This window comes from Plectrocnemia conspersa, unplaced genomic scaffold, assembly GCF_051122295.1.
Source record: "Plectrocnemia conspersa isolate PC_06_02 unplaced genomic scaffold, ASM5112229v1 ptg000005l, whole genome shotgun sequence".
NCBI lineage: Eukaryota > Metazoa > Arthropoda > Insecta > Trichoptera > Polycentropodidae > Plectrocnemia > Plectrocnemia conspersa.
Genome location: NW_028277169.1, coordinates 27,734,615 through 27,759,983, shown reverse-complemented (window position 1 = coordinate 27,759,983; position 25,369 = coordinate 27,734,615). Strand labels below are relative to the sequence as shown.

The 25,369-nt window shown below is 34.2% G+C and overlaps 1 protein-coding gene across 5 annotated transcripts in view; it reads left to right on the top strand.

The window, feature by feature from the left end:
- mnb (minibrain) overlaps positions 1 to 24,928 on the top strand; it is an 88,819-nt gene extending 63,891 nt beyond the window's left edge. For 4 of the 5 annotated variants that reach the window (XM_088187038.1, XM_088187037.1, XM_088187041.1 and 1 more), the window contains 8 exons: positions 14,566 to 14,754; positions 14,837 to 14,984; positions 15,059 to 15,232; positions 15,311 to 15,423; positions 15,499 to 15,708; positions 18,297 to 18,509; positions 18,582 to 18,807; positions 20,296 to 24,928. In XM_088187038.1, the coding sequence (XP_088043164.1) occupies positions 14,566 to 14,754; positions 14,837 to 14,984; positions 15,059 to 15,232; positions 15,311 to 15,423; positions 15,499 to 15,708; positions 18,297 to 18,509; positions 18,582 to 18,807; positions 20,296 to 20,654 (1,632 nt within the window). In that variant the 3' untranslated portion in view covers positions 20,655 to 24,928. Of the gene's footprint in view, positions 1 to 14,565; positions 14,755 to 14,836; positions 14,985 to 15,058; positions 15,233 to 15,310; positions 15,424 to 15,498; positions 15,709 to 18,296; positions 18,510 to 18,581; positions 18,808 to 19,516; positions 19,704 to 20,295 lie in introns of all 5 variants that reach the window. The other variant, XR_015809746.1, reaches the window with a different exon arrangement.
- The last annotated feature ends 441 nt before the right edge of the window (positions 24,929 to 25,369 follow it).

The following is a 25,369-nucleotide window of genomic DNA, read 5'->3' as shown; positions in this document are numbered from 1 at the left end:
TGGTCTCCCTCAGACCGAGCCGCCCACCCCGGCTGACTCATTCCGGCTAGGGCGGCGGGTGGGCGGCGAGACGCCCTCCGACCCTCCCCCGTCCGCGGTTCGGCTGCAATTGATGTCCTCCAGACTGATCTGCGAACTCTTCGTGCTTCTCATCCTCCGCGCGAGAGCTTTTAGGTTCGCTTCTGACCCGTCGCGGCGCTAATCGCATCGCGCGGCCCAGTCCTGTTATCGAAATTATCCCATAAAATATGCTTGTCTGATAGCGCGTAAATGGCAATGGGAAATCACTATCCATTACCATGTTCGCATATTTGCGCAAACATTTATAGGGCCGTTCCAGTCTTGACCATTCGAACGTCCATTCGTCGACTGGGAATGCTTTCGAGGACCGAAACGGGTTGTACGAGTCAATTAGTTTAACTTATTTAGCAGCGCGGTACGAAATTTTCAGATACTTTATCATGAATTGATATTTTATATAAGTACAACAGAGATGTTGCGAGACGCTGGTCGAGATAGGGAATGTTATTTTGCTCTGCCAACTCTCAACGTTTGGACCAATGCGACGCTTTGGGGGTGGAAACAGATTTTTTATTGTCTGATACTTTTCTTATAAGAACGCCTTTCCGTAACGGTCGTTTGAACAGCTGATTCGACAACGATGTAACTGTCCAAGTATAATCGCCACCTGTCAACATGATAGCATACATTTGTATTTGTACCAATGGCTTTTGGGGATGCGTTTGCCTAATACCTCCGAGTCTGATCATCACGTTGGAATAACAGTTGTTTAGCAAGCCGTAAAGACTAATAACAAGTTAATTTATTACGCTTTTAACACGTATTTGCGACTTTTTTTCTCACGATTGAGTAGTGTGGTTCCGACAAAACAATGATTCACGAACATTAAATTAATGTCAATGTCAAGGCAAATCATTTATAATATAAATCAATTTATAACAGTCAAGTACTTTCATTTATCAGTTTTAAGATGAACATTTTTTTTTTGCATTTTTAAAAATACTATAAAACTTTATTATTTACAGTTTTGTATGCTTGTAATGTAGTAGGTTTTGTATGGACGATTAAAAAAATATTATTAAAATTAAAATAGCTTCTTAGTTTTTATATGTATGTTTAAAACTGATGATTCAATACAAAACTCAATAAGCATGCATGTATCATATGTGGTAATATCAGAATACCGATATTACGTATTGTAAAATTGGTCATAATCAAAATCCTAATGCCAAATTGAACTTTTTTCCCCAAGAAACTGAAAAGATTTTTGATTCGATTTTTTTTAAATGTAATTGATTGTTGTAACATGACAGAAATGAGACGATTTATGACCCTTGGATGAAACACATTAAACTAGAGAAGGCAAAAATTCTTAACTTATCGGAAGTCAAGAATTCACATCAAAAGAAATACAAATGTTCCGATCGTAATAGAACGGACAACAAGCGGGCTTTTATAATATGCGTAATATCATTAAAAACACGGATTTATGGGAAGCTTACCTTGTATAACAAAATAATTTTATACATGTGCAACGAAATAAGGCTCTCCAGAGTACTATACAATTTAATGGGATTAAAACAGTATATGATGGTGTTTTTATGGACGAATAATATTGTCTAGCGACATTATCTGTAATTTTTAATACACGCAAAGTGGCGCTCCTAATTGCCAGACGACCCCCGGCGCGGCGAGAACGTTCCGTTTAAAAATTAATTGATTAACTACGGCCCTGGCGGCTCGGGGTTAAGATTAATTATAAAATCGAACCGGATCGGTTGCATGTCGAGGGCGGCCGGACAAATGTGGGCCAGGCGCGCGTGTGGTGGTTGCGGCCCGTCTGCTACCCCTAATTTTCTTTACTTCGCCATCGTTCGCGTTCTATTTACACAGTCGAACCGACCGTTTGGCGCCATTAATCTTTATTCATTACACGTGTAATTGCGCGTTTCACGCGGCTTTTGTGCTCGTCGTACTTTGGATCTTTTAAACCTTTTCCACTCGGATGCTATCGAAGGCACAACGAATCGCCGGCGCTGACATAATAATTTGAAGGAAATCGTAAAAAAAATATTATCAAGCGCCCGAGCTTTTCCGAGTATTGATGCAATTGAATACATTTTTTATTGAATTGAATCTCTAAAACTAATTAAATAGGGAATTGTGAATACACAGTACGTATTTATTATATTGAAGTCAATTGCGAAGTCGGATTTTTATGAATGTGAATTATTTTTTTATGGATGTTTTCAATTTATTAATATGTATCATATTTTCTCGTTAATTAAAAATAAAAGCAAGAGTTAATGTAATAATTTATATGACTAGGAAAATAGTGGATATTGACGTCACTGATTTTCTTCATAAAATTCATGGGACACGTTCTTTCTTGAATTCACGTTCGAATTGGTGGCGCAATATTTTTTTATAAATTACTTAGCATCCCGATGCCATACCTTTTACCCTTCATAACGTTAAATCCTAGCACTTCTAAGATACATACATATGCTGGAAATAATCGTATTTCTTCAGTTGTGCGCAATATGCGGTACACCACACGAACGTAAAAGGTTAACAGAGAGCCAGAAAATAATGAAATAATCGTCGCTATCTCGCCTGGCGCGACGATTGTCAAATTTGTCGGCGTCCGTATAATTTCCGCTAATGAGACTTATTTTCGACGGTCGCCGAGGGCGAAGTTTGAGTGGCGCCGAGACGCTCGGTGCTCCAGTGTTTAACTAAGATCATAGAGCGACTCTAACTATCCTCGTTAACTCTGATAATTGGATGCCATGCGCCCCGCTGCAGCAGTCTTTTTGACTCCCGACAGCCACTCGTTTGTGTCTCTAGTGGGGTGGTTGGTTAGGGTTAGGAAACGTGTTGGGTTTGCACACGATGCAGCGTTGTTTTAATCTATTATCGCTACTAGTCATAACACCATCGTCGCACACGAACATCTTTTGTTAAATTGGTAATTATTATAACGTAACATTTTCACTGCTCTATTAATAATATTATATTTTAATCTTAAATTTTCCGACACGTTACGATGAAGTAAACACAATCAACAACTATTAAATAAGTAGTGAAACAAAGTCTGTATAAATCAGTGACATATATTTTATTATTTATGAATTAATCGTTCATTCGTGAGATTAGGAAAATCTAGGAAAACGTAATTTTTGATGAACGGAATTAAATAGTCTTCCAGCATTTAACTAGACTAGACATTATTGAATGTATAAAAGTAATAATTAAAAAAATCTCATTAAAATAAATTATAGTATTATTTACGTCACTCTTTTTCGATTAGAATTAATAATTTTAAAACTCAGTTTCTAAAAAAATAAATTTGAGCTTATTTTATTTATTCTTCCTCACTACAATTAATAGGTAATTTTGATTGTTTACTTATATAGGTAAAAAATACTAATATATTTGATATAATTATTTTATATATTTATATATTTTTTTGTTTATAGACGTAATAAAAAGATAAAAATATACGAATGAAATGAATCATTGTATATAAACGATGTGATCAAAGACAACATATTATTCGGATACCGGAAAGCGTATGTTTTTTAAGCTTTTCATCCAAAAAAAGTGTATTTCCAGTAGATGTCGCGCGTCGCCAATCCGATCCACCGTGACATAGGTCATGAGTTCTATGTCTCACTCGTGTGTCAAAATAATTTCGTCGGCTAGACGGCGTGGACAATATGTCGATACGTCGCTTGCCTTTTTCAGTAGTTTCTAAAAACGTGCAGTTTTTATGATGGTAATTTCGGTGGGGGAAAAAATGTAAACTCGAATATGCGATGTTTCCGGCTGAGACAATATGAATCGGTGTCATAAAATGTTGAAACGCCAGGCGCGTGGAAATGTCGCAGCATATTTTTTTTTAATAAAAAAAAAGTCGCGAGGTGTTATGTAAATAAATAATAGAAATGTAGAAAGCTACATTCGAATATAGATCGTAACGCGACACGAGAATGGATTAAAAATTTTGAACGCCAAAGCGTTTGCGTGATAAGAACGATCGGAAATTTAATAATGCATTCTATTAGCTCGACGGGGGTTTGTTTAGTCCGTTAACTTTATGAATAGTGGTCATTACTTGACAACTTTACTTGGTCGAGTAATACTTTAATTAAAAAAAAAAGGTTTTTATTATTTTTTTTCAATAATTAATATCTGAACAAGAAAAACACAGAAATTAGATAGCATTTGAAATACATTTTTACACTTTACAGTCGGCCCTCGACTTTCGCACATAATTGGTTCCTGAAAATGTGTGCGAATATTGAATGTACGAAAGTCAAGGGAAGTAAAAATATTGAAATTGTGTGTATTTTAAAATATTTATTTATCAAGTAAATATAATATGTTTAAGAGGCGTTTAAGTGGGGTTTGCGGGTGTTTCCTTTGAAAAGTTATCAAGAGTTAACTGTTTTCCACTATTCTTTTTCTTTTCTTCATATAGTATTTTATAACATGCTATGTTTTTATTGATCGCCCTACGCACTTAAGATATGCGTTCTCCATTGGGATCACAATCTTCCATAATATTTAAAAATTTGTCAAGGTGCGTGAAAGCTTCATTCATATTTTTCATTGTTAAAGAGTTTTCCAAAATAAACCTGTCTCATCTACATTAAATATTTGGCTAGAGGAATATTCTACATATTCAATAATTTTGGATAATTAGGAAATAAATTCTTTTGCAGCATCTTTATCAGCATCCGCCGATTCTCCAGTAAATTTAATATTATGAAAATAATACCTCATTTTAAAATTGTAAAAGCAACCGTTACTTGCTTGAAAAACCGTGTAAAAGTATTTTTTTAATCTATCCTTCCAATCTTTGTGCAAACTAAGAGCTTTTGCTTGAATAATTGAAATACTCAGAAGGACATCTTTTTGATGTTGGTCATCGATCTACGATGACATAGATTTTTCATTTCATCCATGCTTTGTTTTTGCTGTGTTTTTTTTGGAAACATATCAATATTAAAGATTGTGGAAATATATCTTTATTTTCCACAATTTTGAACGTATTCTTTAATTATATTTTTATTTTGCAAAATTGAACATATCGTAGACCTGTTTGTATCATACAAACGTCCGATTGAAGCAAAAGATTCACCGCTATCAGAACGTTTTTAAAAAAAAAAAATTGTTTTTTTTTAAATGTGCGAATTGTGCGAAAGTCGAACGTTCGAAAGTCGAGGGTCGCCTGTATATGCTCGTTATCTCAGGAATCATTCATTAAATATAATTAGCATTTTATTGCAGGATGATAATATAATGATACCATCGTAACAATGGAAAATTTCGCTTTCAAATTGCTTGTTAATGGCTATATCGCTCTTTGTGAGTCTGTCTCAAATCACCTCATCTACCTGGTTATAGGAGCGTTTTTTCAACCTTTGATTTATTTTGATATGGGCTTGATCAGATAACTTTGGTTATGCGCAAACTTTCAAAATATCAATTTAGAACATTTTAAATCGTAAAGTTGGATTCATAATTTCAGCAAAATTAATCGACCAGATGTGAGCTTTATAAAAAAGTAATGCAGTCTACACGTGGCGCGTGTTTACTACAGATTCACAGTCGCTTTTGATAACAAAAACAAAACAACTAAAACTTCTTTGTGGGCGGGAGGGGTGGTTTTCACTACTGGGTGCATTATTTGTCCGTCGCCGCTATGGTGCGCCCGCGCTCCTTCCTCGTGTGTGCAATTTTCGATTTTGCGTGCGCGGATTCCCCCGTCCGGCGGTCATCAGGTGGTCGGAGGGTGTGGGTGGGCCGCGGAGGCGAGTGCAACGCACCCGACTACGTTCTCTACACGTGTGTGTATGTATGTTTCTATTCGCGCGGGGCGGTTGCATCCACCTCACACTCCTCATCCAACCGACCCCATCGTTCTCGTGGCGATCTTTCTCTCACAATCAAACGGAAAGGGGTGGACGGGTGGCGGAGAGTGCACCGCCGCCCGTCCGTCGCATCGTTCCTCTGGTAAACCACCCACCGGTCCACCCTTGGCAGCGTTCTCTCTTCTCAGCCGGTGTCCATTTCTGTGATTACCGCGCGATCGGCGGTGTCCCGGCGATTATGGGGTAGCTTTTTGTCGGTTGTATGAGCGCTAATCCTTAGTGGAATTTTTCTACCGTGAGGTTATATTTTTGGTTTAGAGGAGGCGAAGTAAAAAATGAGAGCTTTCGCGAGAGGCGCGCCCGCCTACCTGTTGATGACGCTACAGAGCTGGCGCTGTACCTTAATGTATATGTGATTTTTTTAATCTGAAACTAATTGTTGATAGCTGCACGAATTCCATAGCTTTACATGTACAAATTAATATATGTATTTACAGCTTTGGCCAAAAGTAATAGGCACCCCAATAAATATCAAGGTTGTTTCAAGTGTTTATTTTTAGCTTATTTTAAATATTTAGTAGGCCCATCATTAGCTTTAATTACAGCTGCAAACTTTTTTGGCATACTCAACTAATGACTTGCAGTTGGACGGATACTATTTTTTCCATTTCATCTGCAATTTATCTTGTAGCTCAATTTCTGATTTGCAATTGCGTTGGGCAACCTTTCCTTTTAATATTGCCCATAAATGCGCTATAGGATTTAGAAGCGTCATACCCTTTGACGCAAACCAATCCCTGATTTTTCGCGAAGTATGCCACGGAGCGTTGTCTTGTTGGAATCAGATGGTAGTTGGTCTGGGCTTGGAAATATTTTCCAGTTGGAATCCAATAAAGTGTATTCCAACATTGAAATATAAATGTCATTATTCATACTACCTTCGCAAGTGTACAGGTTTCCTATTACGCAATCAGCTAGATATTCTTCTCTGCACGTGTACTACATCACCAGGGGTCCCAAAAATTATTGCTTTAGAATTTTTTTGGATAAATTAGGTTTTCAATATTTTTTTATAATAACCAATATTAGTTTAAAATTACCTCATAGTTGGATCCAAATGACTTTCGCCCATTCTTCAGATGTTCAAACTCGGTGTTTTCAGGCCCACTCTAATCTTCGAGTTTTATTTATTTCTGAACGCCACAGTTTATGCCGGGCTTTACTTCTCTCAAGTCCCACATCGTTGAGCCTTTTTCTTACCGTCCGCAAATAAATGGATGGTCCTCCGTTTGCAGAGACTTCAGCAGCCAGCTTTAAGTTTTTCAATGTTTTTTAAGGGACTCGTGAACCAACATTCGTTCTTCCTGGTCAGTTGACTTTCGTTTTCTTCAATTATCACTTCTCAGAAGTCAAAAATTCACGTCAAAAAAACAAAATCGGGTTAGCGCCGGCACAATTTTACTGCTTTTGACGTGGATTTTTGACTTCTGAGAAGTGATAATTGTTTTTTGCGCTTTTCTATTAGACAAAATTCGGTTTTAATGTACTTCTTAGAAATCGTAATAAATCGACCCAGTCTCCTCGTATTTTTAATTTATAATTCTCTTCACATTTGATGCACTTGGAACATTTTGATTATCAAAAATGGTCGCAATTTGCGAATCGTGACAATCAATTTTCGCCATGTTTGAAATAAAGTTTAGCGAACTGTCATAATGTTTGACTGTCAAAGTACAACAAAAATGGCGCCAAATTAAAATTTTCTGTTCTTGCTTAGAACGAATTTGATATATAATACATAACGATCGTTCGAGTTAGTATAAACGAATATTCGATCAATTATTCAAATATTCATATAGTTGAAAATCAAGCGAATTATTCGAATATTTGATTAAGAACAAGTAATGAATTATATATTTAAAAACTATGAGACTTTACAGTAACGACTGCTCTCGGTAGTACAACATTTTTGTTGCGAGATGGCTATAAATTAAAATAAAAATGTATCTGATTCTTCGCTTTAAAATTTCTCTTAAAAGGCTATCGACTTGATTACATTGTTTATCCATAAAACGGCGAACGAATGGTGATAAAATCGCTATTTTATTATATTCTAGAACCAATTCGCCGTTTCGCATGAAAATTTATTTCATCTCCACTTTAATGAAAATTCTGCGGTGGCACTCGATCATTTTAAGATAATAATTTATTGTAGGTAATAATAATCAAAACTGATTTAATTCAGTGTCTTTGAGCGAATCGGAATTGTGTAGAGCGCGGTTTGTTAAACTCAATGCGAGAATTATTGTTTTGTTCAAATAAAAAAGTCAAACTAAAAACAATTAACATGATAAAAGTATATCGATAAGCTTAAATCGTCGACACCAATACATTAGGCTGGATTTCACTGATTTAATTGTGTAGTCCTAGATTTTGAGAATTTCAAGTCAACATCGTCGAGAGTGGCAGTTGAACCCTTGTCAAATTCAAAGTTACCGAACGACGTTGTCACTCGGTCATTCGTCAATGTACATATATAAGACATAATTAAATTGATAACTCAATACATCCACTACATGAGCGATTAACCTTTACTTAGCGCTCCATCGAACCAAAAAACTGATAACTCTCGAAGTCAGGCGATTAGCGATTCAGACGATTTTTTTGTAGTCGTTGAATCGCTTTTTTCGTATTATATATTAATTAAATTGTCCAAAGTGACGTGATTCATTTTCGGCATTGTTCGACTTCGATCTTCAGCGCCATTCAATCCGCTGATGTTAGCCGTTTCCAACTGCGCATTATTATTATTATCATCGTCAGAAGACAATGTGGCGTGATTCATTTTCGCGTGTTGGTTCGCCGCTACACGTATGGTTATTTTTTCGCGACTGATAAAAACCGCGATCGGATCGTTTTCTCCGCTTCCATCTTCTCCTCTGCTCCGATTCCTCTTCTTTTACGACCCGGATTCGGTTTTACGGGTTCCATTAGGACGCGCGTAAAACGCGAACTCGCACGCAGAACTTTACGATTTAATAGAGCCGCGGCCACTTGTCGGATTTCGATCGCGAAAACGGGGTTAACGGCTCGCTGAGACGCGTCACAGTCGACTGTGTGTTTTCGGGTTGTTCCGCGGCAAATTATCGCCCAAATATGGGTCTTTGACAGCTTTCGGGCGTGTAATCTTCTAATATTTGTGGCACCTCTGGCGGTGCTTTGCACATGCTGTAGTGACGGTCGATTGCTTTGTTTGTAGCAAATAAGATGATACGAACAAACCCTTCTCATCAAAGTTGACACATTACTTAAACGATAATCTTTGTGCATAGTTTGATTTCATGAGATGAATTACATACTGGTTCGGGATCGAAATCGCTTGTAGTATGTAGGGAATCTAATCCCGGAGCAAAATTTAGAGATCCGGATTTCCGGATCACAAGTTTACGATCCGATCTGATTTCTTATAAAATTTAAATTATATATACAATAGACCCCCCAATAACACGGTAAATTGGGAACGTGCTATTTGGGTGCCCATTACTTTATGTGTGTGCGAGCCAAAAAGAGGATATCTCACCACACGCGTCAGATTCGTACGTACGTATTAAAAAAAATTGTATGAGTATTTTCTAGTCCCCCCAACTACACGCACCCAAATAGCACGTTCCTAATATACCGTGTTATTGGGGGGGGGGTCTATTGTATATAAATAAAAGTCGAGTCACGACTGTATTGCCACGGCTTTAGGCAGGCTTTAAAGGCACTTCCGGAAAATTTCTACAAAATATGTTTCGAAATTTTCGAAATCAGAAGACATTGTATGTCATAGTTTTATCGATTTAGAGAGAACTGTATGGTTTGTCATTTTTAGACTCGAACAGGGAAGACGAAGGATGACGTCTCGTTGTTGCGCCACGTCATTAAAATGAAAAAAAATACATAACATTATCATATAGCATTCCGTACCATACGGTCCGCCAGAACACTATAATATCAATCTTCGTCTGTATCGCAGTTAGTTGAAAAAGATTCATTAATTTACGTCGCGTCTATAATATATCAATAAACATGAAAGCTAAGAAGAGTTACAGAGAGTTTAATTAGAATACCTCAATAACTTAAACATGGAAGCTGAGAAGAGAAGCTTAGTTACATCAAATACTTCAGATCACAATGACACACAAAATTACAACAGGTATTCACCGAGACCCGCCAATTTATAATATAATATAAAACGATCACTGTAAATTGTGACTTGAATTAGGCGAGATATTTATGCACTCTTTTATGCCACAGCGTTTTAATTAAAAAATATGCATTTTAAATTATATTATTATTCATTGATTATGATATACTATTGTACACATTTAATTTTAAATTAATGAATTCAACTTTGGGCTTAAATTTAATCTTAACCCTTTGGACGCGTTAATCAAAAATAAATATAATTTTTTTTTTTTAAATTCAAATTTTACTTTGGTTCTGTGTTTAAATGTTCTGATTTTTTAATATTTATTTATTTAAAATGATATTTTATGTTTATTCACAAAAAAAAGTTTTTTCTTAATTTTTTTTTTATTGATTTTTGCGTAAAGAGATAAAAAAATCAATTGAGCGACTGTAGTCGACTATCGCGTCCAAAGGGTTAATGTAATTCATAAAACTATAATTTTTATTATCGTAATGCTTCCTCCACACTCTGGAAGTAGGCCATGGTTGGGCAAGGACGGAAAATATAATGTGTTAATTCGGGGCTACTTCGGTCGAGCTCGGGTCTGCCCGCTCTAATGTCTCGGCGACCTCAACCGTATTCGGTAGACCTTTGGTTCGGTAACTTCCAGAGAGTGTAGAGGAAGCATAATGATTAATAATCAATTGATGTTATTAGTTTTTTGGTGAGTTTTTTTTTGTTTTTGTCGATTATATATTTTTACATATTTTTTGTCACAAAGTTATGCGCTGATTTCAAATCTGTTTTTTAGCATATATTTTCTTCACAATAGTTTTATTAAACAATATTTATAGTACAGCACACCAGTTGTATATAATTAAACCGATTAAATGAAAAATACATGCCAGGAAAAACAGATTTTTAAGTTGATTGAAATTTCGAGTTAGATAATTTTTTGTGAATTTGAAAATTCATAATTATAATATAATTCATTTAAATATGTTAAAAAGGTGCTATTTATTTATTTATTAATTATAAATAAAGTAAAAATAAAAGTGTTTAAAACTAAAGTATAATAAAACATAAGACTATATAAATGAAATCATGTGTAATTTTACATTTAAGTCGCACGGAGATTGTGTTAAATTAAAGAAATCACTGAATATTGGATCTATGTATGCATGTCTAATTGGGCTTAGTGAATTTATCACTGTCTTTTATCGGCCAATATAAGCCGTAACTAGGCGATATTTCGGTCAGCCATTTCTCTCCAAATACCATCGATCGCGATCACGCATTACTGCAATGCTGGTCATTATCGCCAAAATTTAGTTTAAAGTCAGTAAATTGCACTTCCATTGCCGCTAAAATGATATATATACATCTGATCTCTTTAAAATATTATTTACTCAAAAATATTTTTTTCGTCATATATGAGGAACGTAGGGTTTGGAACAACAAACAGTATGTTCGGCTAGGTCGCGCGCGCCAGTGGCGGCGCTTCCATATAAATCGCGGCGGCTCGTTAGGGAAAAATAACGCCATGAGAAAAACGCAGACGGAGAAAAGAGGCAGTTTTCCGCGTGGGGCGCGCGACATACGCCCATTGATTTTCCGCCACGAAGCCTCCTCCCCGCGCGACGCCTTCTGCTGCTCTGCTCTTCGCCTTTGAACAGATGCCGACACCTCGGGTCCACTATTGTCTAAGATTCTTAAAAATACTACAACAGAGGCGACCATGAGGTTGACCAGAAAATTCACGCACCCATTAGGAGTAAATTTCCATGTTCAAAGTTGACGTTTTTCATACACAATATGCCCTTTTAGGCATGGATAAATGTTGAAAAACTCGATCGATTCATCCAAAGTAACGCGGAATTCCAAACTGTTAAACGGTATTCGATGGGTTTCGCGCGCTCTATTTCGGTAAATGCTAGCTGTAAAGATGCTCTTGAATTCTTTTGATTTGCTCTAGCTTTGATTGATGTATAACGGCGCCAATGATCGATGTTCAATCTGGTGTGTGTATGGTTTCTAAATCAGCTAATAACTTATACGATAATTTAGAAGGACTGAGGCATATCTACTTAACATTGACCTTTAACTTGAGATCTCAGCGTGGGCGTGACTGATGTATAAACATGGAATATTCAAGGGTGGATGGTTCGAATTACGCCACTGGTTGGGATTTTTCTTAATTAGTCCATCTCGTCTTTGATTTAATATTCATAGATTTTTATATATTTTCCTATGTAAAATTAAAGAGTGTTTGAATTATTTTTTTATGCTAAACGAAGTAAAAGTCTCGTGTTTTTTAATTGTATATTTATATACAATTTAAGTAACGCGTCGCTGCCAATCTCTCTCTCTCTCTTTATACATTGACACCATCGTTACACAAATATTTTGCAATTTATTTTATATATCGCCATTTAAGATGTTATTAAAAATGGGTGAAATCGTAAAATCTTCAATGTTTAAGTGAACCAGATCGCGTAATAGGGAACGAGGACGTCAGATGTAAAGCTCCATCAAAGCGAGATAATAAGCAAGGTATAGAAGAATATTATATAAATATATATATTTATATACGTATATCCTTCTGATAATATATATCGATGGTATGACGAATCTGAATAACTAAAATTCTGGAGAGGTATTTTTCAGAGAAAATTAATTTGATTACTACAACTATACAGCTTAGATGACCAGCTCCAGTCAGAAAAGAATAATAGTTGACGCCGTTTAACCTACAAGTGTCCGATTCTTGAAGACTTTCCGCCGTCTGCGACGTTTTCAGTGCTCCGCGTGTGCGAAGCTCATGAGATTTGCATACAATGTGGAGCGGGCGAGGGACGCGGGTCTCGAGGCCGCTGCGTGATTGAGGCAGGTCGCGGACCGAGCCAGGGATACCAAACCAGACTACTGACTTTTGCGACGTAGTTTCTGCGACTAGTTTGGCTTGGACTATTGAATGATAATAGTTAATTTCATATCGTAATTTATGCCAATGACGGGTTAGCAATGAGACGCAGGTTAGCCTGTAGAATATTTATTTGCTCATTAAAGTTAAAGTACATGATATGAGACGCAGGTTAGCCTGTAGAATATTTATTTGCTCATTAAAGTTAAAGTACATGATATGAAAAGCTCGTTACGGGGAAGAATACGTCCTTCAAAATCTAAAATTGTTTTTACAAAATCTGTCATTAATGGTTCTGTATCTTATTTATGTTATTTGATATTCGATATCGCCTAATATTCGATAAATTAAATGCACATTTGAAACACAATGTAGTTTGACATTAATATTTCACTGGCGCGCACGCGTTCTTTATATCCTGCTATTCGCTTTTAAAGATCTAAGTTCACTTGTGGTTGAATGAATTTTACACTTTATCAAAACATGGTAATTAATGGTGCAATATTTACATTTTTTTAAATTATTCGTATTATAATAAATATACAAATATGGACATGCTGCATTTTAATTACTACTGTAAAATAATCATTGTTTTAGCTAACGAAATGATATTTGAAAAAATAAATAAAATTAATTTATTTTATTAATTAAAGTATTTCACTCTACAATTTAAAAAAATGGTTTTGTAGCTGGATGAGTTATTGCCGTTATCTTCCATATTGTCTGCTTTAAATATTGTGCATAATAATTAATATATAATTTATCATAATAAAAATACATATTTTTAATCTGGTCTTAGTCGTCTATTTACTAATTAATGCATTAATTACGAATAGCTCTATTTGTAAATTCAAATTACATTTAGTAATTAAATATTAAAATGATATTACGTTCAACATACAGTACTGACCATGATAATGATAAGAATGTTTGAAAAACGTCATAGACCGCGTCACCGACGGGAAGTCAGTCATTGTGACTCACTTCCGCCACTCTTTATGGTTTTGAGAGAGCAATAACTCAAAACGAGTCACCGCAACCTTCCACACGTGCGTCAATGTCAACAACAACAGCTTCACAATAATTAAAACGTATATAAAAAAAACACCATTAGTTGATAACCCCTGTCGCAAAGTGCACGACACGGTGGGAAAACCAGACATAATGACCCGGGCGCGTGTATGTGTGTGCCCGTTGTCTGCGATGTGTTTTAGTTAATTCAGTAGATCCGAGTTACAGATTAACATTTATTAGCTCTCGTTTTTATTCCATAACTCGCGGTAAGTTATGCCGAGAAAATGCGGATACTTGTGATTCATTGATATTCACATTGTGAGTCACAGTTTCTTGCTACACTACTATACGGATGCTGGTCGAATGATTCACGTCATTACCGACCGAGTTCTTGTCGTGGTATCATCTAGTCTCGGCCTTTGTCTGGGCTTCAGAGAGATGATTATCAAATTTTTGAAACTGTTCAAATCGCCGCCGCGCACTACTGTACGTTTTGTTATTGTGTGCGTTTCTGTTATTTTGTACTAATGTGATTTTTTTTATTGCTTCAGGTGTACTATGCTAAGAAGAAGAGAAGAGCGCAGCAGTCGCAGAGCGACGATGGCACGCACAAGAAGGAACGGAAACTCTACAACGATGGTTACGATGATGACAATCATGACTATATCATCAAACACGGAGAGAAGTTCCTCGACAGATACGAAATTGATTCCCCCATTGGCAAAGGCTCTTTCGGCCAGGTATAGTCTTGTTATAAATATATGTGAGATGTTCTGTTTTATAATTTGTACTGTGTATTAATTTTCGACAATTTGTTTTCAGGTCGTCAAAGCTTTTGATCTTGAGGAGCAATGTCAAGTAGCAATTAAAATTATTAAGAATAAAAAACCTTTCCTTAATCAAGCACAGATAGAAGTAAAATTATTGGAAATGATGAACAGAGCGGATGTCGATAATAAATATTATATAGGTATAAAAACGTTTGTTTATATTGTCATAAAAAATTTGGCTTAGATTGATTATCAAATTGTTTGTATTTTTCAGTGAGATTGAAAAGACATTTTATGTGGCGTAATCATTTATGTCTGGTATTTGAATTACTATCATATAATTTGTACGACCTTTTGAGAAACACGAATTTTAGAGGAGTTTCGCTAAACCTAACCCGAAAGTTTGCGCAGCAACTGTGCACTGCGTTATTATTTTTAAGTACGCCTGGTGAGTCTTATTTTTTTATTATAGGCTTACACTAAGTCAGTTTATAACGACGCTAATACTTATATAATATTTTTTCAGAATTAAATATTATTCATTGTGATTTAAAACCAGAAAATATATTATTATGTAATCCCAAAAGATCGGCGATTAAAATTGTTGATTTTGGTAGTTCATGTCAACTAGGACAAAGGGTAAGATTTTTTAATTATGAATGACAGAAAAAATCTCCGATGAATGTGTGTTATAATATTTTTTTGTCCTTCCAGATATATCAATATATTCAATCTCGATTTTATCGATCACCCGAAGTGCTACTTGGAATTCCTTATGATTTGGCGATCGACATGTGGTCGTTGGGTTGCATTTTGGTAGAAATGCATACAGGAGAGCCTTTGTTTAGCGGCGGAAACGAGCACGATCAGATGAATAAGATTGTGGAAGTACTCGGAATGCCTCCTAAACATTTGTTGGATCAGGTAAAATGATATTTAGATACATATACATTCGTTCTAATATTAAAAACAAGCATTTCAGAATTATCTCTGGTGTTTTGTAGCAGCAGCTATAAGTACCGAATAATCTGTAGTGTTATCGTTTTGATTGATTCTTTAGGATGATCATAAAGTTGTTTATGTGACTACCAATTTACATTATCTCATTTGAAGTAGTCTTGAGCACATATATGGTGTTTATAGTATTTTCCATTATTAAATTAATCTGGTGTGACTGTTTCGAAAATTGCACCTGTGATTCTTTCTGGGTTTTATCATTCGTGTTGAAACAATGTCTTTCCATCTATATTTGACTAGCAATAACCCTTGGGGGGAAAAAGAAAAAGATTGTAAAGGCCAAAATCAGGCGAAAACCAGAGATGAGGAATGCTTGTCATTTTTATGGAACTTAAATAAAAGCGAACTTGTTCTCATTGTGGAGAAAATGTATTCTTGGTCTCATATGACAGTCGCAAATTTCGCAAACACGATGAATATTCTGCTTATGATATACAATGATAGTTTGACGCACTAGTTTTGGCGCCAGTGTTTGCTTGTTGACAGGTCATCATTGCAAACAGGCGCAGGCAAAAGTTGGCCAGTCAGTGGTAGTTTTTTTAATATTTCGATATTAATGCGCCGCACTTTCGCAAGAAAAAAGCAAACGCGCACGATCGAAAAAAGTGCCAAATAATGGTAATTTTCAAATTGTCATATTACTAAAACTACGCTACAAATAAATATAAAAATTGTTGTGGGCATTCATCAAATATAATATCAATGAGAATTTTTGGTCGTAAATATTCAATTTACGCAAAATCTTTGTCGGCTCTTGCAAAATGCCATAAGGCATAAAATGAGACTTCAGAATACGAACATCAAGTCTAAATGAGAATTCGTTATGGTGTGACATTTATATAAACCGATTTAGGATAAAATATAAGGATATTCGAAAATATTTTTTTTTTAACAAAAACTCGAATCACTATTTTTCTATGGAAAGAATTATAATAACGACATCTGTTAAAGGAATATACCATCTAAAATATGATTAATCCATTTTGGTGCCTTAAAATATTCAAAGATGTCAGTAAGAGTGTTAAAGATCAAGTTTCATAAAAGCGCGTTATCACGTGTCCGGTTGTATGTTCGAGTCCCCAAAAAGCTTGTTGATCGGATTGCGGCGCTTTAGGTGTTAAGATTCATAGTATTTCATTAAACACATACATTATTTTATAAGTGAGAATCGAATGAAGCATATCTAAACCGAATTTTGACCAATAGGAGAGCGCAAAAAACAATTATCCCTTCTCAAAAGGCAAAAATCCACGTCAAAAGCAATAAAACCGTGCCGTCGCCATCACAGTGGGAATGCTCATTACCGAGTGTTCCCACTACGATGGCGCCGACACGATTTTATTGCTTTTGAAGTGAATTTTTGACTTCTTAGAAGTGATAATTGTTTTTGCACTCTCCTGTTGACCAAATTCGGCTTAAATATACTTAAATCAATACTCTCATATTAGAAGTCCGTAGTAATATCGGTAAGGATGGCTATGCTATTTTTAAAACATAGTGTAATATCCAAGTGCAGACAAATTAAGGAGCAATATGCCAGATGTGACATCTTTCTCAACTTCTTCTGTTTATTTTCTTCTGAGAGAATTATTTAGTTCTAAAACTATAGTAAGTTGTAGAACTTTCATTAGGTTAGGTTTGGGTGTGAACAGCAAATTGATGTTTTGCAACTGTCAAATTGAGTTTTATAGACATTTCACTAGCGTTTATCAATTAAATTATATTTTCGCTAGTAGAAGTATATATCTACTAGTGATAATGTATGTGAACTTAAATAGTGAAAATATAGCTTCACTGAAAAATATACGTGCACTAATATTTATACATCGCATATAAATAAATAATGAAGTATGTAAATGTAACGTATAAAGAGTTGAAATCATATAATTTTACTGGCATATGCCAGATAAATTATATATTCACTGGTAAAAATATATATCTACCCGAAATAACATATTTTTAAAAATATTTTTGGGATAGATTCGAGACTGTTTTTTTTTAGATTTTCTTTGAGGGATAACCTGAGAATTTTTGGTTTAGAATCAGGGACGGTACGGACAGGAGGGGGGCATTGTCATTAAAATTCAAAGTATTTCATTAAATGACATGAATTCTAACCTAATTCAATTGGGCAAATGCACATACCTACTCTTAACCCTTAATGGCGTCCCTGAACAGATGTTCAACCATTCTTGAAGCATATGTAGCACCAAAAAGATTTGGTTTCTTCAACAAATGCATCCTTATTTTTTCATAAGTTTTTCACTTCTAAAGCTGATTCAAATTTTGGGTATGACAAGAACTTGGACTGGATTCATAGTTAAGCTGTGTAGTAGTTTATATGATAAAAATTTAGATTTTCAAAAAAACTTGAATGGTTTCACTTTACTTCTGTATGAAGTTTTTCTCTTACAGAAACGGTTACCGTGTACCCATTAAATATTCAGTATGTGTTGTTTGATATTTTAATATTAATTACTTATGTTATATTGCAGGCTCACAAGACTCCAAAATTCTTTGATAAATTACCGAATTCTGGAGATTATGTACTTCGAAAGTGTTCGACCGGAAAAGACGGTAGCACTCGAAAGTATCGGCCACCAGGAACTCGAAGACTGCACGACATACTGGGAGTCGACGGTGGTGGACCGGCTCAAAGGCGGCGCGGTGAACCAGGACATAGTGTTTCCGACTACCTCAAATTCAAGGTTCTACTCTCACCAAATAACACGCATTGACGTTCCACACATTTATTAATTTTTATAATGAAATCGTTTCAGGATCTGATTCTTCGCATGTTAGACTACGATCCAAAGACTCGAGTGACCCCGTATTATGCGTTACAACATAACTTCTTCAAACGGACGGCAGACGAATCGACGAATACGGGGTCTGCGAGCGCTGCCGGTAGTTCTGGCGTTGTCGGCACTGGCGGTAGTCCACCACCTCAGGGTTCTCCTGCGCATCCACCTTCACTTTCATCACACCACACACAAGCTCACCACGGTCAGTATTAAAAGCAATAATCACAATCGCTTTGAGACGCAATGTGCAAAAAGCATGATAATAACGTTGACTGACTGCCTATTCACTGAGGAGAGATCTTTCGGAATTGTCTATTGATTAATAATAAGTTAATCTAATTGAAATAGTTCAGCTATGAAGTGATCAAAGATGAATTAATCATAGAGATCTCTTTTCAGTGAGGCAGAATAATTTATTAAATGAAATACATTAATGGGAAAAGTACACATACTAACGAAGTAAAGTTTTCTTTTAAACTATTTCCAATGAAAGTGTAAATAAATGGTATTGGATACATGCATACATAATTAAAGTGTATAAAATATTGATATTTTAATATAGATATTAATTCGTGGCTCTTGGCTACTATAGGAAACACTTTCGATGTACTTACTTTGTAACATTATCACGTGTGGATAAATCAACCAACAATACTACTTCTGGCAAGCGTAGGTTTTTGTGGTTGAACTTTTGCAATCCTTTTAATCCTTGCTTGACTGTTGTTAAATGTTTTTCATTTTAGCGATCATCATATCACTTCATGTTCTTTCAATACACGTGACGTTGATGGATGTGTAAAATTTTAGGGGGAAAAAATATAGTCGTTGCGTTAATTTTTAATATTATTTTATCATTAGCAAGTATAGAACTATTGAGATAGATCTAGGCTTTTGTTCTATTTTGTGCTCAGAGAGGGAAACGGGCGTGCGATGACTAGTGCACGGTTCCGCGCCGCCCTCAAGCGGCACATCGTGAAAACCCAACTGAAATCGACCCAGGGTTACAGTGTCATCTTCATCGATCACCATCTCATCTCTTGTTGAATTGTCATCGTCCATTGTCTACCGAAGCCCCAATGTTTAATCAATGTAAATCAGGTCCGCTACTAACCATAAACTACATATATTATTTTTATTTTATTTTATAATGTACATATAAAACCTACTTTGTGTATTTTTTGTTGTTCTAATTCTCGTTGATAAAGCTTTGCCGTAGGTTTTATATACATTTGTTTTAGTTGTGTTTTTAGTAAGATTGATTAAAAACCCTTAAATGTTATTTCATTTTGTTATTTTGCCATTTCCATTACTAATCATGCATCAATTGTATCAAATCCTACATTATGATTTTTTAATAGCTTATAAGCTTTCTAATTAGAAAGAATTATACGTTAGCATGATATATTTATTTTTGGTTTGATTTTTAATATAATAGTGATTAATATATTTATATTGTAAAGTATAATGCATGCTTTTAATTGTACGATTTATGTTTAAATTTTGTAATTCACTGTGTATTATAAAAATCACTTATTGTTTATTAGTTGTTCTGCACACATTTTTATTACAAATTGTTGTGGGTTATATCAGTATTAAATAATTTATTCAACCTAAAGTTGCTTAGGTTTAATATGACCCATGATTTGATTATTAATGAATATCTATTAACATCATATTATTTCTTTTCCAGGCTTGAATATGCTCCGAGTGAGATCTGACATGTTAATGTCTCAGTTTCCTACCGGTCACGGTGTTAACAACAGTGGAGCATCTGGGGGCTCGGGGGCAATGGAGTGCGAGCCGGCGTTCCCGCATTCTCATTCGCACCGGTCGCGGTACCTACCGCACCGCTCCTTGCTGGCTGTCGACGCGCTCGGAAGCCTCGAGGGCGTCGGCTTTTATCCGGACAGAGCTGGGGTACCACCTCGGGCTCCGCCGCATCCGCCGCTATTACCTCCCTCGCACCCGCCGCCCCCAGATCCAACCGGGCAGTCCGACAGTCCGATGGTAGGGGTGTGCGTACAACAGAGTCCTGTGGCGATTCATTAATCCTCGCTTGTTCCTTTATTAGTGAGCTCGACCATACGGTGACGATGCAAGTGTTTTGTGCTCCCGTCGTCGATGACTTGTGGTGTGCTTTTCAGTGCATAGATAGATTAAACGTTAAACCAAATTATCACAATTGTACTGTTGATCACGTTAAAAATGACACAAAAGATTGTGAATTGTGCGCGTGCGTGCCGACCAATGCGATTTGGTCGCTCGGTGTCTCGGACGATTTGCAAATTGTTTACACTGATGCTTCATCGTGTATATTCAAGAAGTCCATGTTCCTTCGCGTTACTATTATGCGTATTATGTTAATTTTACTGTGCGGCGATAATTTTATTTTACCGAAAAGACGAAGGTCAACGAGATGACTGAGACGATATAACACCCTAGCTAACTTTAGGACAATTATTTATTCGATAAATTTAAAGTTCATGTGTTTATGAATTCAATTATTTTCATGCCCGATTTGCATCTAACAGCATTTTTATGTATTATTTATGTTGTAATTATATACATATATAACATTGTAATTTATGATGAGATGATTTTCACAGCAACAATAAAATTACATAAATATCTGTGATTTATATACTAAAAAAAAACTTGATTCTCGAATATTCGACATTGATTTTGGTGAAATACTGAACATGTTTGTGCTCTTTCGGATACTGTAAATTACGGTCACTGATTTTGACATCCTTATGTTATTTGTAAGGTTTTGTTTTTGATATAAACATGCTCATCAGCTTTATTAAATTAATCGATTAAATTATTGTAGGATGTCATTTTTGACATCTTTCTAATATCAGTGGTAGAGTCAAATTTTCGTTTTAATCATTTGTCATGGGATATGCCACTTTTTTTGTATATTTAGCAAGCATTAAATCTTTCATGTCAATGAAAAGTGATACTGGCGATCAATTAGACGATAATTTTTTTTATAAACATGTTACAAGAAATTCAAATCCATTCCTAATTGGATTACTGATAACCGTATGGCCTCTTTTACAGATTACTTATTTTTGACATATTGTATAGCGACATACTCTACAGCTGTTAATAGCTGCGTATCAACATGTGAGTGACTGTATTTTGTAATTGAGAGTTTAAAAAAAAAACACTTAGTAAAATTGTCTTCAAATTTATATATATTTATATAGTAACTGACCGTTTAGTATTTTAAGAGACATGCAATGAGATAAATATAATAATTTGTGTATAATTTTTGAATGCGAGAAGGATGTGTGACGATTTATTTTTGCGACGGCTCTGATTTGTGAGAATTGACGATACTCCTAATAAACGTTTAGCTTTCGAGTTGTTTTCATTGCAATGTGAATGTTTTTTTGATTCTGCGTCATATTCAGTATTTCGTGAAGGATATGTAAGAACTAAAAAAAAGTGTTGCATTGCAAGATATATGTATGCGTTATATTTAATTATGTATACCAACACGCCATAAATCTGATGTATAATGCAGATACGCCGTTTTTCAGAAACGTATATATTGTACGATCGGAAGGATCAGTGAGATTTCAATTGCATAATTTAGCATTTGTGTGTATTGAAGCAATTTAATTCGTAAATAATGTTATGTATATTGTATTAAAAAAATATAATGTATAAAAGGTAGAAAACGAAAAACTACATATTTGCAATTTTATATTCTATCTTTTCTACATGTTGTTTAAGTCAATTTTTACATTTGAAAACTTGTTCAATAGATAAGTGAAAAATATTGTATGGAATTACATAACGTTTAATTTTCAATTGCATAGATTCCTAATTTAAAAACTCAGTTTTGTTTGCAGTTTTTGTCGTGTCATATTATAAATGCATGCTAATGTATGCTAAATTTTGGTTTTTGATTTTTGTATTGTTTCTGTACGCTATGAAAAATATACTTGTATAAAACGATGATCATTAGGTGTGGAAGCACATTAAACTAAATTGTTTATAAAATGGCAAATGGCATATTTTAACGGATATGATCAGTGATATTAATTAGTATATAAATATATATATATTGTGAGTTTACACCATGTAAGTAAAAAAATTGATGAAAAAAAATTGAACATTTATATTTTGATGAAAACGACTATTCAAAATTTAAGTATAGAGTTTGTAAGTTTGAAAAAAATAAAATTCAATGTAAAGAGTGCTAAGGTTAAATTTAGAGGGAATGAATTTATAATTAAAAATATAAATACATCTGAAAAAAAAATACAAAAAAATGAATAACTTGTAAAGATATGATATGTATACTATGAAATGTTATTTCTTTCTTATTTAATTGTAAAAAGTATTTCCATACATAGGGGGTAAATTGTAATAGCAAATGATAGTAAAATTGGAAAGGAGTGAAAAAACTTAGCCGTAAATGTTAACACTTGATTCGTTGACAACTTTCTTTTTTTACTTATTTATTATTTTTGCGAGAGCATGTTGATTAATTTTTTGAAAATGTTTCGTTATGATTGATGTTTTCACATTAATATTTTTGTAATTTGAATACATGTTTTAATTTTTATATTATAATTTGAAAGTTAAGTCATTAACGGATTAATGTGTTTTCATGTAAACGAAAATGAAAATGTGAAACCAAGGCGATTTTTTTGACTTCTCATTTTAATACCGGTTCTGAACTTGTAAGGATCATCATTATTTTTTGCTGTTATTTTTAATTAGTTAAACTATTCATTGTTAATTAAAATCAGCTTAAATAATTTGGATAGTCAAATACGAAGGAGCTGACGTTCGATAATTTAGCGGTTATTTTATGTTTATGCATTTTGATTTATTTTTATATATGATGATATAGTTTAAAGTGATGTATTTTGTGATTGATACGTATACGAAATATTCGTTAATATCATTGTTGTGTGCATTTGATACGACCGATTTGTTATTGTTTTTATTTTTTAGTTAAATTATCGACGTTAGTTCGTTCCTCGCCTGTAGCAATAGTATACTAATGTGTTCATTGTAGTAAAATTTTTAAAAGACTTAAGGAAACGGAAGTATAATTCGACGGTGTTTGTATGTTGATATAATTTTGTTTTCGCTAGGATTGCGTTTTCTTGTGGGATGTTTTTAGTTTTTAGTGATTTCGTTTCGGTTGTATGAGCAATTCTCACAAATGAAAGCAATCCGTGACATATATGTTTTCGTTCGCAACAATCGGACAAATCGTCTTGACTCAATTACGTAAAAGACACAGTTCATAGTGTGAAATATAATGATAAATATATATATCGTAATGTTAATTTGACACATGTTGATCGTTTTGTACGCTCGTATGCTTTAAAGCTCATCTTGCAATCGTGTTTGGTATATTCATGCAAATATATATGTACATAGTGTACCTCTTGTGTATGGTTTCGTGTCTTGATTAATATTAGATGCGACCGGGGCTGTTAATTTATTTGACTTGATTTTTTTAAATACTAATTGTAAATTTAACCGAATAGTTTAACCGATAATCGGCGCGATTACATAATTTATTCTTTTTCTACATAAAATCGAGGTCATCAGCTAGCATTTTTAAAAAGCAATAATATTTTGTAACTGGTAGTTAAAAATTTTTTAGATAAACTTTTAAAACTTAATGTATTCTGAAAGACTTTTACTGCTTTCGTTTTGCATATCAGTGTTGGAATATGTAAATTAAAAAAAATGAAAGCTAGATTAAATCGTAGGTACACCCTATGTATGTATATATTTATAAAAAAAATGCAGAACTATTTGACAAAATTATTGCAAAAAATAAAGTGACAATGTTATTTTCTCCATTATTGTAATTATAATCTAAATTTAATATGAAAGGGGAATTCGATCGGATAGGTCATTGTAATTCTAATAAATCGCCAATATGACCTAATAAATAAATTAAAGCATAAGTTATGTATATAATAAAATACTGAAATATTGAATGGCAGCTTGTGCTCATCTGTGTTGTTTGCTTTTCAATAAAAACGATCAATTTCTCTTCGACTCTCTTTCTCTATCGCTTTGTATGTATTTTATATGGGCCTAAAATTGTTGTATGTATATTTTAATTCTGTTCAATAGCATGTTTCGGAACTTATATAAAAAATGTGATTTGCATTAAATTTGGACATAATATGTATATGTATTGAAAAAAAAACAAGCGATTTATGTGGAATGGCAAATAACACAGTTTTGCAACATGCTCCGCTACTGAGTAACTTAATGTCATTCATATATTGATTCCTACCAGCTCTTTGTTAATAAAAGTAAATTGAAAATTATTACTTTTTGTAATTATTCACCCTGACATTCCCGATCCTTTTTAGTAATGTAATTGATGTTCTATAATCACTTATTATGATGAAAAATCAAATAGTTTTATTAATGTATAAAATATCGATTCAATCTAAACCATCATATGTGATAATTTGTTTGTGGTTATTGTTTTTAAATTAACTTCAAAGATGTTAAATGAACATTAGAAGATATACCATACCAGATAAATTAAAACAACTAATCAAAAGCCAGTACTTTAATACATGGTCTGTGTTAACTTTGCGGAGTTTGGTTGTTTCCATGATGCCTTTGAAACTTTTTTATTTTTAATTAAAATATTCAAAGTATGTTTTATATCATGATTTTTCATTATAACCAATACATACGTATGTATATTTATTAATTATAATGCAAAATGTTTTTGCCTTTTACTATTGTATAAAGCA